Genomic DNA, 18,319 nt, shown 5'->3' with positions numbered 1-18,319 from the left:
CAATTTACTTATAATAATATTTATAATAATTTATTAATTATAATTTTATAATTTTAAAAATATGATATTCTTCTCTTATTCTTTTTGTATGTGGAGCCTTCGATGATTAGAATTGAACGACTTACGAGTATATATTAATTTTTGTTAATCAATCTTGCAGGTGGCCACTCAACCTTCTTCGGTTTACTGAACACTTTTGTCCACGTCGTGATGTATACGTATTACCTTCTTGCGGCAATGGGTCCAAAGATTCAGCCGTATCTCTGGTGGAAGAAGTACCTGACCGCCTTCCAGATGTTACAGTTCATCGCCATTATGGTCCACGCCTTCCAGTTGTTGTTCATCGAGTGCAACTATCCAAAGGCGTTCGTCTGGTGGATCGGCTTACACGCCGTTATGTTCCTCTTCTTGTTCAAAGAGTTCTATCAACAGAGCTACCAGCAGAAGAAACCGAGAAAATCGGAGGGTGCGGTTATGGCGAACGGTGTCGCCAAGGGTGATCATTATCAGTCGAAGGGCAAATATGTGAACGGTATCGCTAACGGCACTACAAATGGCATCTCGAATGGCATCGCGAATGGCGTCACCAACGGTGTCAACGGCTCCTCGCCTAGGAGGAGGGATGCCGCCGATTATTACGTGAAAGGCGAAAGCCTAGCGACGGAGCTCAATCTCCGAAAATCATTTGCGACGAAAGTCGAGTGACCCTCGAGCGAGCGCCTAGTCGATCTTCTCTCGCCACGACGTCGTATTTTCTTTTTCTTCCGCGGAATCGCCGAAGAGAAAATTAAGCAGGCCTTCTTTCCTTTTAATTCTCTTTATTTTTAAATTCCCGTAATTATCTTTAACACGAAGGGTCGAAGGCCTCGCCGAGATCGACGCATCTATCGAAAAAGAAAAAGAGTACAAAATTGCGCCACGCGTATTTGGCTCGCGAAACACGGCATAACGTCGACGTAGTTCGTGGGCGAAGTATATAATCGAAGTATATAATACTTCACGGACGCGGACGGTTCACCAATTAGCTCCTGCTAAATTCGGGCTGTCGCACGCGACCGTAATCCGGCGAGTGACGTAGAAGGACGCGGATCGTGTCCTAATGCTCATGCGATCGTAGACCGGAGAAAAACATGTCGTTCGCCTCGCGGATGGCGTGGCTCGAGTTACGAAACGCTTAAACGTGGCACTTAAATAATTCTGCGGTTTTTCAGTAACCTTGACGATAATTCGTGCCACTTTCGAGGTAAACGGTTGTGATCGATGACCGGGCAACCAGTTCGCAAATGCCAACCTTCCGCGATGATCGGATCTGGAAAATATATAGATGTAGTAATTTTTATAAATCTTTAAAGGACGTTACGTCTCTATGTTATTTGTAGAGTAGACTTTTCTGGTTTGCCTTTGATAATGTTCACCATGTTAATCACCTTGTGCATTTAGAACAGTTAAACGGCTTTGTGATTAATGGTAAAATCATTAATTATCATTAAAAAAAAGAAGACAAGAAGAATCATAAAAGAACCAAAGAACGTTATCCAAAACGTGACGGAAAAAACGTGATCTCTCTTTCCGGGAAACTGGCTATTTAGAGATAGCTAATGAATTATCGTGGTGACATTCCTTATTGGCCACTTTCGCAATTGGAAGTATCTGGATGATCGTCTTCCAATTCGCTCCACGCTCGGCGCGACGCGACGATGCTCCCTCCTCTCTTTGATAAAAATAAACTCCGTCAAGGCTTTATATCGTTCGTACGCGCGTTTCGAAAATCACAATCTCGCCAGCTAAAGTTCCAAACGTTACATAAAGGAAGAAATTACGCGAATGTAGATAACGGTAAATCACAATAGCCGTTTGGCACGGCACGATTACGTAATTAGTCGAGAGATCTTTTCGTTTGCATTTCGGCAGTTCGTTGCGTAGAGACACGCGTGGATCCGGTGGCCTTAGTCGACCGAGTCGCAGGCTTTGACGCGAAATTTCTCAATTATGTAAGCGCGAAAGAAACAGCCAAGATCGGAGCATGAGAAATGCTCGTCGAAAATCACGATCGATCTTATAAAATATCGTATAGTATCATTTTATCAGAATTTATCCCGAATCGTCCCGTTGTTGTCTCTCTTTCTCTCTCTCTCTCTCTCTCTCTCTCTCCATCTTTTCTCCTCCCACTTTTTTTCTTGCATTGCTACATAGGCTCTAAATATTATCTTATTTTTAATGTACATTAGCATCAATTATTTATACCATGAGTGTCCCTAAAAAGATAAGAATATATATATATATTTAAAGTTGTAGTTTTATATATTTTATAATTAATTATTTAAATTCTTGTTGAAGTTGAAATGTTGGTTTAGCAAATCGGCTCACAAAGTCAGTCTAGATTTATCCAATTCACTCGCGGAGGTAACGTCCGAGTCTTAAAAACGCGTTCACGCAGGAGAGCAGAAAGGATACGATCGCGCCAGCATGCCTTGAGAAAACAAGTATGCCTTTTGCTCAAATATTTAAAGCTCAAAAGCATCGGTTCGAAATGCCAGGAACCGACCTCTGTGATCGTACATACGTCGATTCGCGACAATCTCCTTTTCCTTCGCGCACTTAGCAGCCACCACGTTGACGTTTCGGTCCCGGCGTCGCGACACCCTCCTCATTGCGGTTGCCTAATGCTCGTCGTGGATGCTCGCCGTCTCGGTTGTACTACTATTTAATGCGTGTGAATGTGCGCAAAACGTAATGAAGATTCGCGTTCGCGATCGTTAAACTCCTTCGACCTTAAGGAGGGTGAATATCGAGAATCTCCTTTCGCTCAGCAGCCAAACTCAAAGAAATCTTGTGGCCTCAAAGAAATCTTGTGGATAAACTTGAACGAGCGACATTATTACTCAGGAAGTGATCAACAAATCGCCAAGTTTAAAATGAAACGGAAAGATAAACGAATTAAAATGATATTTATAAAGAGCAGGATTATCTCAAGTATTGTTTGGGAAGATTTGAAAATTATGGCCTTGCGAAAGAAATTTTTCGCGATTAAAGATTAAAGTTAAAGGAAAAAAAAAAAGAAATGTATAGATGTATAGATTATCGTCTATAATTTTTACTTTTAATTGTACTATTGGGTTTTTAAGTTTCTCCCTCCTCTTCCTCGAAGCTGAAGTCGATTGAAACCACGACGGTCGGAACGGCGAACGCGTCTCGCTCGCTTCACACGTGTCTTGTATGTAATACATAGCATCTTGTACATAGGTAGGCTAGTTTTATATACTACTAAAGAAGAGTCCGACGTGCGATACTCGCCGTGGCACGCTTCGAAGTAATTAAAAATAAAAAAAAAAAAAGATTCAAGTTCAGGGGCTAATTTATATAAATCTATATGTGCATATGTATAAAAGGCGGAAACTGTATGAAAATGACGCGTTGGGGTGTATGACCCTTATAGTTGCGGCTACGTACATAAGAAAGAAAAATATTAAGAGGGCGCCTAAATTTTTTAACTTTTTGGGGCCCTGGTCCGACTGCCCTTCTTATTCAAACGTTCTCAAATCTTGAAATTCGAGTAATGTAGTGATTGCGGCAAGCTAATTGAAGATCATGTTCTTAAATGATTTCATCCATGAAAAAATATCGTCTTGCGCACTTATTTGCATCGATGATAGTAGAAAAATAATTGTTGAAAAACTTAACTCGATCTGCGTTGATAATGAACTCTTCGATTATAATCTATGCCATACGTGATTTGTAATAATTGATATGCGCACATTTAACATCACTAATGCGAGCATTCGCATATGATTGTTTGTATAAAAAAGTTCCAAATTTTATTGAATTCGGAATATTTCAGCTCAAAAAAAAAAAAACTGTTGACGGTTAAATTTTTATATTGAAAATATCGCCGTAGCAAAAATATATTAAATATATTAAATGCGTGTGTTGGTACAAAAGAAATACGTGGGCAATTCGAATTTTTCCTTCACTCGGTCGAGAACTTGAAGTTATTTTGTTGCAAGTGGCTCGTCGAGGTGAGGTGCCAAAAGCGAATGGGCGTATGCCAGCAATCTCGATAGGTAGCGATATGTGAAAATTCCAAGTGCTCTTACATCGAAAGAATTTTTACATCGTATTGTAACCGAAATTTATTAATCATACAATTGGTTAACGTGTATTACGTGATGTATTTTTGCGAAAAATATAAGTCTATTTACTATTTCCGTGTATTTGAAATTATTTTCCTTGGTGTGAAATTTATTAAAATATATATACATGCAAAAATTTTTCGGATAATATCATACTGTATAAAATACTATAAGTGAACAAAAGACCATGATATACAAATCATTTACTTATTTTGAATCATGTATAATAATAAATTGTAACGATGTAACCAATCCTTAAAGGATACATCGTCTATAGTTGTTTCATTAAGCACCATCACTTCTTGTATATCTTGGTTTGTCCTAAAATACAATACAATTAAAATTGAAATAATCGCAGCATTCACGAGGCATAACTTACCAAGCAGTTAAGATAGTATTGAAACGTCTGATCTCTTCATGCGCCTGATCGCAAACAACTTTGGCGAGGTTTAGCAGCTCCAGACTATTGTAATTACTTTTTTCTCGAGGTGATACTAATTTATCTATGCACTCTACCTCTCCTGTTGATACGGAACTATGTTTTGTGTAAATTATATTGGCGATCACATTTCTGTAGCATTCTATGAGAGAGTATATCGGAATTTGTATCATTGGGAAATACGGCTTGATTCTCGCACATTGTGGATTAATCGTGGAAATGGAAGCATTGTCGAGGCCACAAATTGCATGTCTGCAAGAAAATTCATGCGACATATTGATTGTGAAACGCAAATATAAAATTTAACGTGGAAAGCTATTACCAACCTATACAAACATACATCTCCCTTCAACATTACTTTTCGCAAAGCATTAAGATCCAAGATATTATAAAACATATCTAGCTCAATATCCAATGCATTATTCATGCAGTTTGCATTATAATTATCAGCCTGTAACGCTATTATCCTCTGCAATTCATAATGTAACTTTTCTTTCCCTTTAAGTATAAGGGTTGGTGTAGAGTTTAAAACTGTTATAGATTGCTGAATGTCTTTTATATATTTATCCTGTAACATGTTTGACATCAGTCCATAAAGTGTGTTAAATGTAAATATGCTAAAACATACCATCTGTGCATCAATTGCTTCTATATCAGCTGTTATTTGACCTATATTGAGATTAAGTAAAGAATTTTCCTGGATATTATTCTTTAATTTCTGAAGTTCATTTTGTAGATAAATCTGTTCGGCTTTTAATTTTTTTACTTCTAATTTTAAAGCTAACCATGCGCTTACATCTTCATGAGACAATGACTGCAAGATGAGATATATATTAATTCTAATTGTCTTATATTATTCATTAACTATATTTTTTATTATAATTTGATATATTTTTAAGAGACTCTTTATGTTACCTCTATCATTTCTATGAATTCCATTAAACGTTCCTGGTATATGTTAGCTTTGGTGTTAGATAATATACGTTTCGAAATCATACGTATATATTGCCCACATGCTCTTGCAATACCGATATCTATATTTTCACCTACTACATTTGGACTGTTAAGATCATGTTTGATCTCCAACTTCATCAATGTGTCCAAGTCCTGTGATAGCGTTTGATACAAATGTGTCCACAGTACGTGTACATCGATAAGACCAAGAGAACTTGATATTTTTGCCCATACCTATTATTAGAAAATATCATTTTTATTAATATTCCGTCATTTTAACTTTCCGCAAACAATGAATTTTAAGGAATTGATTTTTTGATTATAAATTTTAAAATGTTCTAGTAGGTAAAGGGAGAGTATCTTCTGTCAACAAAATTGAGAGATTAATGAGATTATATGAGTATAAGAATGCTAATATTCAGTTCTAATATTCAGTTCTAAATAATGACAATACAAAATGTTTTTTGTTTTTTTTTTCAATGACTCTGATCATAGATTATGTATTTTTGTAAATCAATAATTTAAATTTTTTTCTATGATTCATATGCTTTTTTGATGCACACTTTAAAATATAAATATAATATAATAAATATAAATATTTTGTTTTCAGATTAGATTTTTTAATATACTTGATTTTTATATAATTTTCAGTTTTTCTTTTAAATTTTTTCTCTATGGTTTTTATAATTTTGGTTTTTTAATTTCGTTTATATAAAAATAAATTTAATAATTGATTTTCTGTAAAAATAATTTTATTACTTTTTTCTAGAATGATATTTTTTTCTTTTTCACAAAATCTTCATTTTCAGATATTCAAATAATTTATCTCTTTAGAACCAACTTTATGGTACTATTTTTTTTTTAAATACCTTGAAATATTATAGTCTAGAAAGATTTTTTTTCATGAACTCATATAAAAGTCATAAATTTTTAACCGAAATCATATTTTTTCAATATTTCTACTCTACTTTTGATTTGTAAAAGATAAAGAAAATATAATTTGATCTCTATGATAGAAAAAACTTATTATCAAAAGTTTTATAAATATGCGAGACTTTTGACCTTTTTTCAGATTTTTATATAATTCTAGAGCAATGCAAAAAAAACTATATTATCCCTCAAAGATTTAAGTTGCAAACGAAAGACATTACAATACATATTGTTCACAGAGAGTTAAATATTCCAATATTATTTTATACAATATTTTATAATAAAGATATTAACTTGTTTCTTATCTGCCACTGAACGACGTAGGTTTGCTACTATATCCAGATTTTCCTTTAATCTCTGTTGATCTATATCTTTAGAGGTGTTTGGCATTAAGTGTTGACATACTCGTCTCATGTCACTACAATCTTTTAGCTGCTTACTAGTTTCGCTGTGTTTTAACTTAAGAAAATCCTTCCTTATACTGGTCATCGAATACTTATTTTTTATGTCCTTCAATCGCTGCACTAACAATTTCATCAAACTTTTTAAAATTACATCAAAATATTCTTGATATCAATATACATTTTTTATCTTACTCTTTTGCCTGACAGCATGATCTTGTTCTTCATATTCTTCTTCTAGCACGGATATTTGCTGCTTCAGAGTGTTGCTTGTAGATCTTAATTTATTTAAGTTTATCACAGATAAAATTTCAGTATCTTTAAACCCATGTTTTAGCTTGTATAATAAAATATTCTTTCTTATATTACATGCTTCAGTCATAGGAAATACAGAACTAGAAATATCTTCCCACAGAAGCTCCAATACTCCTTTGCATAATCTGGTAAAGAAAAAAAAATTAGGCAAAATGAAAACAGTGAGAATTTGGATAGATATAAATAATGAACAGACATTTTTTTCACAGAATCATTATATACTGTTAGCGGACATTCCAGTCGATGAGTCCATGCAAAATTATCTACGTTCATGATGATTCTGTTTTATTCCTAAAAAAGAACATACAATAAATCTATAAACATGATTTAAAACATTTTTATTTAATAAGTTAAACATTAATATATAACATATATGTATATATTTACATATATTTACATATATTTACATATATTAAAATGAATAAATAATAAGAACTGAATTATTAAATTTAAAAAACAGTTATTTTTATTTCGAAAATTCTAATTCTGTGAATACTCTGATTTCACATTAGATATGTAAGCTGTGTTTTCGAAAAGTATGTGAATGAGCATTTAGGGAGTAAATTTATGGTATTTCAAGAAAATTGAATTCAACTTATTAATCATCACGTGCATACACGATTAATCTTCATGTAAATAATTTATATCAGCCACAAATTCTATTGTGATTTTCAATTGACAGCGCGCTCGTCCACAACACAATGTTTTTGCACGTAACGTATTTGAACTCTTCATTTCTAAATCCGTTGTTTCCTTTGTATTCCCTAGCATTTTCTGCACCCGAAACGAGACAAATATATCACTAGAATATTAAAGGTAGAGAGAATAAGAATACTTGAGTGCAGAAGAAACGGACAGCTCTCTCTTGAATTGGATTCTCAATCCAGTGATGCCAATACATACGCACGAAAAAATCTGCAACTAAAAATTCCTATTTCAAATTATCAACCGTAAGGGTGCCGTCACATGCGGCGTAACTTAAGCATAAGCGTAATCTGTGTATTCTAGTATTTTACTAAAATATGTTACGCCTTCTTTCACATAGAGCGTATTTCGCGGAATTTCGAAAAATGCATAATTAATACAACCAATTATTGATTAAAGTTTTTGTTGTACTTTCTAACAGAAATGCTAAATTAATTTGTGATTGGCTTTTGTAATCTGCGTATCTGCGAAAGGTACGCTTCATGGGGAACCGAGACTTTATATACGAATATGTATACGAACAAGTCAAGTAGATATAAACCTAATCTGTGAGAATGTAGAAGTCATCATGGATCCTGACTTGTTGTTATTAATAATATGGAAGCAATGGCAAAAGTGGAAGAAGATGAAATAATCTCAACAATAGAAAATTAGACGATATAATATTTTAAAATTGTTTGGAATATGGAAACTGATGATATACCAACAGGAAAAAGCTCGTCATAGAATGGGTGCGTTCGACATTTGCAGAAGATTATTACATGATGACAGTGACAATCTGGTCAAAGAAATGGAATTTGAAGATTATGAAATGTTCTATATTATTGTAGAATGTCCATAGAATGTTCAATCAGTTGTTAGATATTGTTGGGCCACGCATTGAAAAACATTATAAATTAATTGATTATATATATATATATTAATTTTATATATATATATATATATGTGTATATTAATATATATATATATATTAATATATATATTTATTATTAATTAATTTGATATGATTTAATTAATTATTATTATATTAATTAATTAACTTATCTTGATTTGATCTTTATTCATTTTGCTGAAAAGCTCTGATTATTCTGATTATTCATGTATGTGTGTTTCTTCCGCAAAAAAATTAGATTCAGTGTAACAATAACAGCGTAAACAGCGTAAAGTAACTAGGCGGAATCTGATGTTCAAGTGAAAGGATGTGATTGGTCGGCGCAAGTTACGCTTATACAAGTACGCCGCGTGTGACGACACCCTAATTATGTGTTTGGAATAGTTTCGTGCTTCCTATAAAGATGGCGCCACTGATATGATTTTTTCCTACGCCCTGGTTACGCAATTTTCAAATAAGTCCTATGAAATTTTCGATACAAAAGCTATTGCAAATTTTTACAATGCGTATGACACCCCCCTCCCTCACACACACACACACACACACACACACACACACACGCGCGCGCGCGCGCGCGCGCGCGCACGCACTACACATCATTGATGTGTATGAAAAGTAAAATAAGTAAAATAAGGAAATTTTTAGTGTCAAAAAAATATTTCATCGAATGTTATTAAATAAATATTTTCCTATAAGCATTTAATTAAAATGTATTTATATTCAGCTATCTAAAAACAATAAAATAATAGTGCTGTTATACTCAATTTATAATTAGTTGTTTTTTAAATGCAAATTATTGCTATCTAATAATGCAAAAGCTATCGCTATTTATTATATTCTATATTTTCATCAAAATGGAATTACTTATAAAAATTCTATCGTATTTCAACAATTCTAAATTTTATATAGCTATGTATATTTATAAAAAAGAAAATTTAACAGTTAAGTCATAAAAGTGTGTGAAAAATGCATACAGCCAATAATGAATTTATCGTTAATTTAAAAAAATGTAATTTAAGTATGTCCATATTATATTTTGTGTTTGTATATGTATTATACATAGGATGATTTTATTTTAAACAGTTAAATATCTGGCAATCACGGGATTGCAGAAAAAAATTTAAGCAAAAATTGTAGGGTTTGGAGGGTTTGAAAAGTATTTTCTAAACTTGTATTTTCTAATCTTTTTAACAATTTTATCTTGATACTTTTATATCCAGAATAAATAGAGGAATCATATTACGTAACAAAAAATATATGTTTTCATTTAAAAAAGTAATGATTGTAAAAAATATCAACAATGGCTTCATTTGCAAATGAATCAATATTATAATTATGAGGTCCCTCGAGAGTCTATAATTTCTAATAATTTACATTACTAACTATACTTACTACTAATTCTAAGTCTGAACAATTTTTTTCTATAATTCTGTGATTTCCAGATAATTGACAGTTTAAAATAAAATATGATACCCTGTGTATACGCTGAAAAAATACAGTTTATTAATAGTAATTAAAATTTTTCTTGCAGTAAAATAATCTACACACACACACACACACACACACACACACACACACACACACACGCGCGCGCGCGCGCGCGCGCGCGCGCGCCTTCATATATATTACCTTCATATATATTACCAAATGTCTTGAGGTAATTACAAATGATATTACTCTTGAATTAGAATGGGATTAAAATAATCAAACTATCCGAATGAGATACATGTTATATTAGAACCATATATCTAAAATTGAACTATGAATCTGTTCTTGATTAGACAAACAAACAAAACATTTTTTTTTATAAAAGTATGTGATTGTAAATTCCAAAACGCATATTTTTAAAAGCAAGTACATGTTTTCTTTACAATGGATTTACTTCATTATTTTGATTACAAAAATATTAATATCAGGTAAAAAATTAGTATTTTAAAATATTAATATCAGTTAAAAAATTAGTATTTTAAAATATCAAAATATACTAAAATAAATACTTTCTAAATTAACAGTTTCTAAGTGTATGATTTTATGATTGTTTTTTGTAGAGAAAAATTAATTTTAATAAATTAAAAATTACATCGTTTAATTTGATTATATGTTCAAAAACATGAGGATTTAATTAAAAAATAAGGAACCTTCTTTCGCCTATTTGCAAATCCAGCAGTAGTACTCCATATATCACATAAAAGGTCCAATGAATCTTAGAGACCCAGATAGAATTTTATGGCTAACTCTCATAGATTCTACGAAAATAGCTTGTGGAAGTAACTTTATGTGGCCGACTCTATATTTAGATCTATATTTATCTTTAATTATATAAGTATAAATGTACTGAATGTAGTTATAGTCTTTAGATAAAAAATTTGAACATACTATTTTCAGTGCAATTTTTATATACTAGAACATAACAGCTTAGTGGCGCTACGCGCGCCACTAAGCTTTTCATATTATATATTTCATTATATATATATATAATGAATATATATATTATCATATTTTCATATATATATTATCATATATATATATATATATATTATCATTCATATATATATTTTCATATATATTATATATTTTTATATTATTCGTTGATGGTAGCGACGTACCATTACGATGAAAAATAGAAACTCATTCATCTTTGTTCATCTTATCTTTGTCCTTGTTCAAAACCGATTCAAAGTTTTATTCGCTAACTTCGCCGCCTTTTACAAATTGTTATTTGCAAATTGACAGTAACTCACGAAATTAGCGCAGCAAAAGAACCAATCAGCATCGCGGAAAAGCGGCAACACTTCGAGAAATGCGAGTAATCGACTTAACACCTCCTTTTTTATAAAGGATAATATAACATATATTTCAAATATGCGTATATATAAATATGCGGAACTTTTACGACGATCCTTGATTTATAAAAGAATTAGAATCTAGTATGTAAAAATAAAGAATTAATATTTATTTTTTCGATTCTTATCGTAGCACTAAAATATTAAATTTAAATATAAATTTAATAGATTTGTTCGACATAATTAAATATACTTGTATTTAAAAATGAATATTATATACTTGTATTTAAAAATGAAGTAGATATATGTTTAAAGTTTGGTGGAAGCGGAAAGAAAAATTTTAATATGTGTAAAACAGCGATATAAAACAGAGTTTATATAAATCGTGAACATTAAAGATTTGAATCTTTTGCGTAATATTTAATTTTTTTCTACAGAGCATTTGAAATTTACAAAACAGTTAATAATCGTGCATAAAAAAGATGTATAAATATATCTTGTAAATATTTTAAAAATATATTTTATTTACAAACAGAAAAATGAAGTGTATTACGAGAAACGTACTTTATTCATAGAATATACTGCCGAGTTTTATAGCTTCGATTTTTATTACGTATTTCCATAAGATCGTTCTAGGAAATTTACTAATGTAAAATCGACTTTTCTATATCTGTTCCACGCGGAATAAGATAGTTTCTTAGAATTCTTTCTCTCCTTCTTTCTTCTTCTTTTTCTCTTTCTCTCTTTGAATCTACTACAAGGACGTTATCACTACTAATCGTATAGAGGTTGGTGAACAAACCTCCTAGCTAAGCTACCGATTTCTAGAGTTACTAAATTGGTATAAAGGGATGTAATTGCGTTCTTTAGCGAAACAGGATAATATCTCGACTAACATGAATAAATAAGTTGGGACACACATACCGAAATTTAATGTTCTGTTTAATATTCTGTCTTATTTAATATTCTGTTTACATTCTCCAAAATTTTCTAGAATTATTATTAAATAAAATAAAGCAAAATTGAAATACATTACAACACAAGACAAAATTTAAATTGGTTTATAAAAAAATTTTTTTAAAATTCCCACGGCAAGGGAGACACCTTTTGCTCCTTTACCATTTATCTGCATGCGTTTCTGCGAAATCTATTCGCAAAAGCGACATCGCGAAGGCGGGGTTTGTGATTATAAAGAAGCACCGCGTTGCGGCGGTAAGAAATGCCAGAAAAAGAGAGAGAGAGAGAGAGAGCGAGAGAGAAAGAGACTGTTCGTGTGAGGGTGCGAGTGTCCGGAGACCACCCGTTGCAGCAGCGGTCTGCGAGGGTGGTCTGACGTAACGCGACGTTACGTCAGACCGTGCTATAGAGCGCCAGAGGGATGGCGATGGTAGTGCGTGGGGGTAGACGTGGGCGAGGGGTTCACGGGGTTGGGTCGGAGAGGAGCGGTACGTCAATAGGAGAATCCTTTGGCCACCGGGTAGGGAAACGAACCCCCGAGTGGGGGATAGCTCGTGAAAGCTCGGCCAAAGGACGCAGATGGGGTAAGCTGCCTCGATGTTCTTTACTCCTTCGTGCTTTTCTCGCTTTCTCTCTCTCTCTCTCTCTCTCTCTCTCTCTCTCTCTCGCTGGCTCTACTCTTTTAAAATGTAACTTCCGATAACATATAATTTCCGCGATCGCAGTTTAAGCGATCTGTCGGAATTACCAGGAGAATCGTTTACTACATTAATGTAGTTCCAAAGAAAGTAACTCGCCTTTCCTTTAGTATGTTAACACTCTTGAAATTGTTGCTATAAATATCAGTTAGAGCTAACGCATCCGAGGGAAAAAGGAAAAGGCTGAGCTAAATGTTAGTTGATACTTATATAAATGAAAAATTAGTTGTGCATGGAAAACACCTCTTGTCGTTAACACTCCGCTCTAAAATCATTCCTCTCAAAATTTGAGCCATTTGATAACGGCGATGGGGCGGATCCAGGTAGATCGGTAGCTCGGCCAGGTTGGCATCTATCGTTTCCATTGTCCTCGTCGCGAGGATGCAGATTTCTGTAATTTTGCAGCACTTTGTGTGACTGCACCGGGGAGTAGTCACGTGACGCGCGCGACTATTCCCCGGACGGTTTCGATATGAATAATGTGACGCTTGCCGCAGGATAGAGACTATTCCTGTCCATTCACCTATTGGACCGTCAGACACATCGCTCTAGGCATCAGTTTAGATACCATAAGTAGTCTGCGGCTAGCTACCATTGAGCCCCGTTTGAGGGGTGAGGAGAGGGGGTGACCGAAGAAACGCGAGAGTCGCATAGAAGGTAGGGAAGACAGCGGGAGGGAGAAGGGATTCTCGCAGGGGTGGCGACGGTCAGTGACGTACAACAACAATGTCGGCGTTATCGTCGATCGACTGAAAAGGGAGGGGATGGTGGTGGGGAAACGCAGCGTGACCGTGTGGTAACGGCCGCAAAAACTGCCGCATGAAACACAGGAACAAATTTCTACAAGCCTTCGCGCTAATAAGGGCTGTCGTAATTTTGACGGCTCACTCATGTCCGTGGGGACTGAAGCGAAATAGCACTCCTTACATGTATGATATGTAGAAGTAACTGTCGGAGCCGTGGTGTTTGCAAATATTGTACGCATCAGTTTGTTATATTCTGTTATATCAGATGTCATGAAACTTTAAGTTACATTTATCCAATTGCGAACAATAAATTGGGCGATCTTTTAAATTATTGCTATGTCGCTACGATTTCACGGGAACGTAGATATAATTAATTTAATTATAATTCCCTGTAAAATGATACATAGGCTACGTTACTGTCTTTTACCCCGCAGGGGTGGGTTGTCATAATTTCAAGGGCGTCGCATGCAACAAGGGTATCGCGCTATAATACTGAGAAACGTGCACTGAGTAAAACTTCAAGGAATTGTAACGTGTAACTTCTTCATACAATGTACTATAAGTTCATCAAAAGTGAACGGCTTGCGAGTTTCGTAATAAACTTGTTATGTTTCGTGAAACACGTAAAGATTACTGCGAAAATATTCTAGTGACACGGAACCTTGCGGCAAAATTCCGTCACTGCGATTTTCCGGGCGGGGAATAAGGGGTAATATATTAGGAGCGTCTCAGTAGCGCGGGAAAATAACCCCCCTTATGGAAGGGTTGAGTGAATTTATTAAAATGGAGTAGGGGATATTTGACATTTGAGCTTTATTGCTTCATTTATTGCAGCATAATAATTCATCAAAATTATTTTCGTTTTACATATTATATTAATTATACAAAATATTATCTACTATTCTAATATGTCAATTGTTTCATTTCTTTTTTAATTTTTTCCAATTTTATTATCAAATATAAAAAAAATAAATAATTAAAAATTTTTCCTAGAAAACTCGCGAACTGAACTTTTATAATATTAATTCATTTAGTTTCATTTCAATCAACAATGTTAAGGATGGATAGAAATAAATACTCTGGCATTTTTTTTGACGTATTAATAAATTAAAGTGATAAAGATACTCTGTAATCATTTCCTGTAATAATAAAAAAATAAAAGTGGACGACACGTACATCTCGGTGGAGGATCGGAGTCACACCTTCGAGAGACACCACTGTACAATGGGGTGGCGCGTCAAGGGCGAGCAGCCTCATCCTTGGTGGGGATTTCGACGGGGTAGGGGCGCATCGCGGCCGATCGGGGCGCAAGAGGGAGGTGGCAGCGTGAAAGGCAGAGAGTGTAACCCCACGGTCGCACCGCCACCCGTGCGTCGTCGTACTTAAAATATGACTCAGGTTAGAGCGCACACGGGGTAGTCGTGCGAGTGTAGAAATATTAGCCGTGTGCACCGGGAATATATTATCCGTATTAGTTTTAAGCGTAAGTAAAAATAATAGTGAGTAAGGATTGTTGTCCGGGGACGTGCAACGGAGTCTCCGTCGAGAGAGAAAGACAGGAAGGGAGAGATAGATAGAAAGACGGAGCGAAAGCAGAACGGAGTCAGCGTAAGGGAAGAAAGTCAACTATCAAGACAGACGGATGATACGAAGGTGATTAGGTGAAGTCAGACATTCTTGATCGTCAGCTCAGTGAACGTGTAAAACGCAAGGATAGCCGTGATCTCGCGTGCTTTCGGGGACGCCGCCGTTGCGAACGAATACATATCATTTTATCCTAGTTGCAGAGAGTAAGAGAGAGGAAGAGAAAGAGTTAATAGCGAGAGGGCACAGGGGGTGGATCGCGAGAAAGAACGCGACCAGCGAACGGAAGTTGTCGCGAACTAGTGAGTTTAACGAGGATATACATGGAGAGAAAGAGGGAGAGGGAGAGAGGAAGAAACGTCGCGAGCTCCATTGAGATGCGTGCACAGAGATATATATAAATATAGATAGATACATAGATAGATAGATATATGTATACACATGCGCAACGCGAAACGTGTGAGTGTACTTGGCTTGATCGTCATCGTTATTGTCGTCGTCGTCGTCGTGAACGCGTCCCCTTCCGGCCCGAAGCCCCTTCGGGACAGTGACGTTTCCGTAAGAAAGTTCCGGAAGTGACTTGACAGAGCCTGAAAAAGAGCAGAGGAAAGGAAAATAAAGACACACACACACACACGCACGCACGCACGCACGCACGCACGCACACGCACACACACGCGCACATACACACACACATACACATTCACGCACGCACGCACGCACACGCACACGCGCGCGCGCGCGCACACACGCACACACACACACACACACACACACACACACACACACACACACGCACGCACGCACGCACGCACGCACGCACGCACGCACGCACGCACGCACACACGCACGCACGCGCGCGCGCGCGCACACACACATACACACACACACACACACACACACACACACACACACAGAGAGAGAGAGAGAGAGAGAGAGAGAGAGAGAAATTCCCTTTCTTGCGGATGACCACTCGCGAGCAGCTACGTGTCGTCGTCGCCGTCACCGTCGTCGTCCGTCGTGCAATCTTTTCTCTTGAACTGTGATTCTTTGTGCCGCTCGTCGAGGGAGGCGGGACAGTGATCTTTATAGCGAGAGACGGGATAGACAGGCAGGGTAAGTGAAATTATCCTCCCTTTGTTCGACCTTAACCGACCTTTTTATTCTCACGCGATACACGGGGGTGGTAGGTTAATTGGCCAGTTAGGCCGGTTAAATCGAGGCTCATCGATAACCGGAAATTGAGGTAATATAGATTGGCTCGGCTCGATTTCGCAAGATTACATCTTACATCTTTCATGCTTGGGTGTCACATCCCTCGCTTGGACTGAAAACCAGTCTTGAAACTTATATGATTTGTATATGAATATGTATCTTTGTGTATATCTCTTCTAGATAATTAATATTATTTAAGAAATTAATAACGATTGAAGGCTCTCTGTACGAAAATAAATCAGAATACAAGGATTATTCGAGCTTGATGAGTGCTAAAATATGTTTAACTATTAATATTTACAGTGCTAAAATATGTTTAACTATTAATATTTACAAAATTCAAACACGCAACGCAAACGTTTCGACCTTTTTGTGGTCATCTTCAGTGTAAAAATAATTAATAAAAGCAATTTAATAAAACGCTATCCCTAATACAAAAAATGTCAAATCTGTTTAATAAAATTCAAAGCATCTTATAAATTGTTCAGATACAAAATTCGTAGATTCGTAGAAAGGGGAATTCAAGTTTCAAATCGAATCGAAATGAAAAAATTTTTAAGTTGAATTAGATGTGACATATGAAGAATAAACTGTCTAAACTAAAAAGATAAAAAAACAAATTAAATCACGTAAGACATAAAACTAAGTTACAATAATAAGCAATAAAAAATGATAAAGACACATTATTTAATTTTTTAAATTATATCTGTTAAATAAATTATGGAGTTCATAATTTTTCATCGTATTTAATTTGCATTTGTTTAATATTGAACGTTCGCTTCCTTTATAGGAAATTGAATTTCATTAGATTTATATAATTAATTTTCTTAAACATTTAAACGCAAAAAAATTGTTTTATTAAATCGTAAACGAATTTGTAATGTTATTCCACTTAATAATTCAATTGTCTATAACACGATTAATATAATAATTGTCTTTGTCATAATTCGATTGATTTATAGAAAAAGATAAAATTATGTATTATTTATACAATTATAAAACTTATGTTATATATATTGTTATATGTATTTTCTTTTTATATATGTTTATATATACATACTTATTATATTTTTATATATATTACATAATTTCAAATTAAATTTTACATTTGCAAAGATAATTAGAAACTGTTTTGTCAATAAATATGATAATATATTTTAAATATAAGACGCTTTTTGTTTTGTTTCGATTCGATTTTATATTAAATAATAAAATGTTAGGACGAAATAATTTTATGTAATTAGGCATTTTAATATTTAATATCTTAACTTTTATCGTCGCGACAACTTTAAATAACATCAGATATTAATGTGCAATAAAGTATTAAATTTCTGATTATTGCTCAAAGTTATATTAATTTATATAATATTTTTTTAATATTAAAATTGTGAATTTTTTTAAATTGGCACACCAAATATTAATTCGCAATAAACTATTAAAATTTTCAATTACCGTATAAAATTAGATTAACCTATTAACATCATTTATCATTTAATATTGAATCGTGCCATTTGAAAAATAATTTTATTATGATCTTTGCCAAACGATGTCCAATTACTTTCATGAATGT

The 18,319-nt window shown here is 34.3% G+C and overlaps 3 protein-coding genes across 8 annotated transcripts in view; 2 read left to right on the top strand and 1 right to left on the bottom strand.

Moving 5' to 3' along the window:
* The window catches only part of LOC105431030 (very long chain fatty acid elongase AAEL008004), a 50,880-nt gene extending 46,679 nt beyond the window's left edge, over positions 1-4,201 (top strand). For all 3 annotated transcript variants that reach the window (XM_089074235.1, XM_025219283.2, XM_011644945.2), the window contains one exon: positions 161-4,201. In XM_089074235.1, the coding sequence (XP_088930361.1) occupies positions 161-705 (545 nt within the window). In that variant the 3' untranslated portion in view covers positions 706-4,201. The remainder of the gene's footprint in view (positions 1-160) is intronic.
* LOC105431031 (uncharacterized) lies at positions 4,195-8,010 on the bottom strand. 2 transcript variants are annotated; one of them, XM_011644947.3, is made up of 9 exons: positions 7,787-8,010; positions 7,366-7,460; positions 7,050-7,294; positions 6,748-6,977; positions 5,485-5,757; positions 5,198-5,383; positions 4,896-5,137; positions 4,510-4,821; positions 4,195-4,451 (listed from the first exon to the last, which is right to left on the bottom strand). In XM_011644947.3, the coding sequence occupies exons 2-9, from the start codon at positions 7,440-7,442 to the stop codon at positions 4,334-4,336; spliced, it is 1,683 nt and encodes a 560-aa protein (XP_011643249.2). In that variant the 5' UTR covers positions 7,443-7,460; positions 7,787-8,010; the 3' UTR covers positions 4,195-4,333. The 2 variants fall into 2 exon arrangements, with proteins under 2 accessions (XP_011643249.2, XP_088930360.1); XM_089074234.1 differs by lacking the exons at positions 7,366-7,460; positions 7,787-8,010 and having other exon boundaries at positions 6,748-6,994; positions 7,050-7,188.
* A 7,255-nt stretch (positions 8,011-15,265) lies between these two features.
* LOC105431032 (solute carrier family 7 member 14) overlaps positions 15,266-18,319 on the top strand; it is a 96,764-nt gene continuing 93,710 nt past the window's right edge. Inside the window, exons 1-2 of one of the 3 annotated variants that reach the window (XM_089074490.1) lie at positions 15,267-15,603; positions 15,732-16,650. Coding sequence is in view for 1 of the 3 variants with exons in the window: in XM_011644948.3 (XP_011643250.2) it covers positions 15,593-15,603 (11 nt within the window). In the remaining 2 variants the exon portion in view is untranslated. Of the gene's footprint in view, positions 16,651-18,319 lie in introns of all 3 variants that reach the window. The other 2 variants (XM_011644948.3, XM_011644949.2) reach the window with 2 other exon arrangements.

The sequence above is a fragment of the Pogonomyrmex barbatus genome, unplaced genomic scaffold, assembly GCF_055798465.1.
Source record: "Pogonomyrmex barbatus isolate J1 unplaced genomic scaffold, ASM5579846v1 scaffold17, whole genome shotgun sequence".
NCBI classification, from domain to species: Eukaryota; Metazoa; Arthropoda; class Insecta; order Hymenoptera; family Formicidae; genus Pogonomyrmex; species Pogonomyrmex barbatus.
Note: the sequence above shows the minus strand (reverse complement) of the source record. Positions and strands in the feature narration are given on the sequence as shown.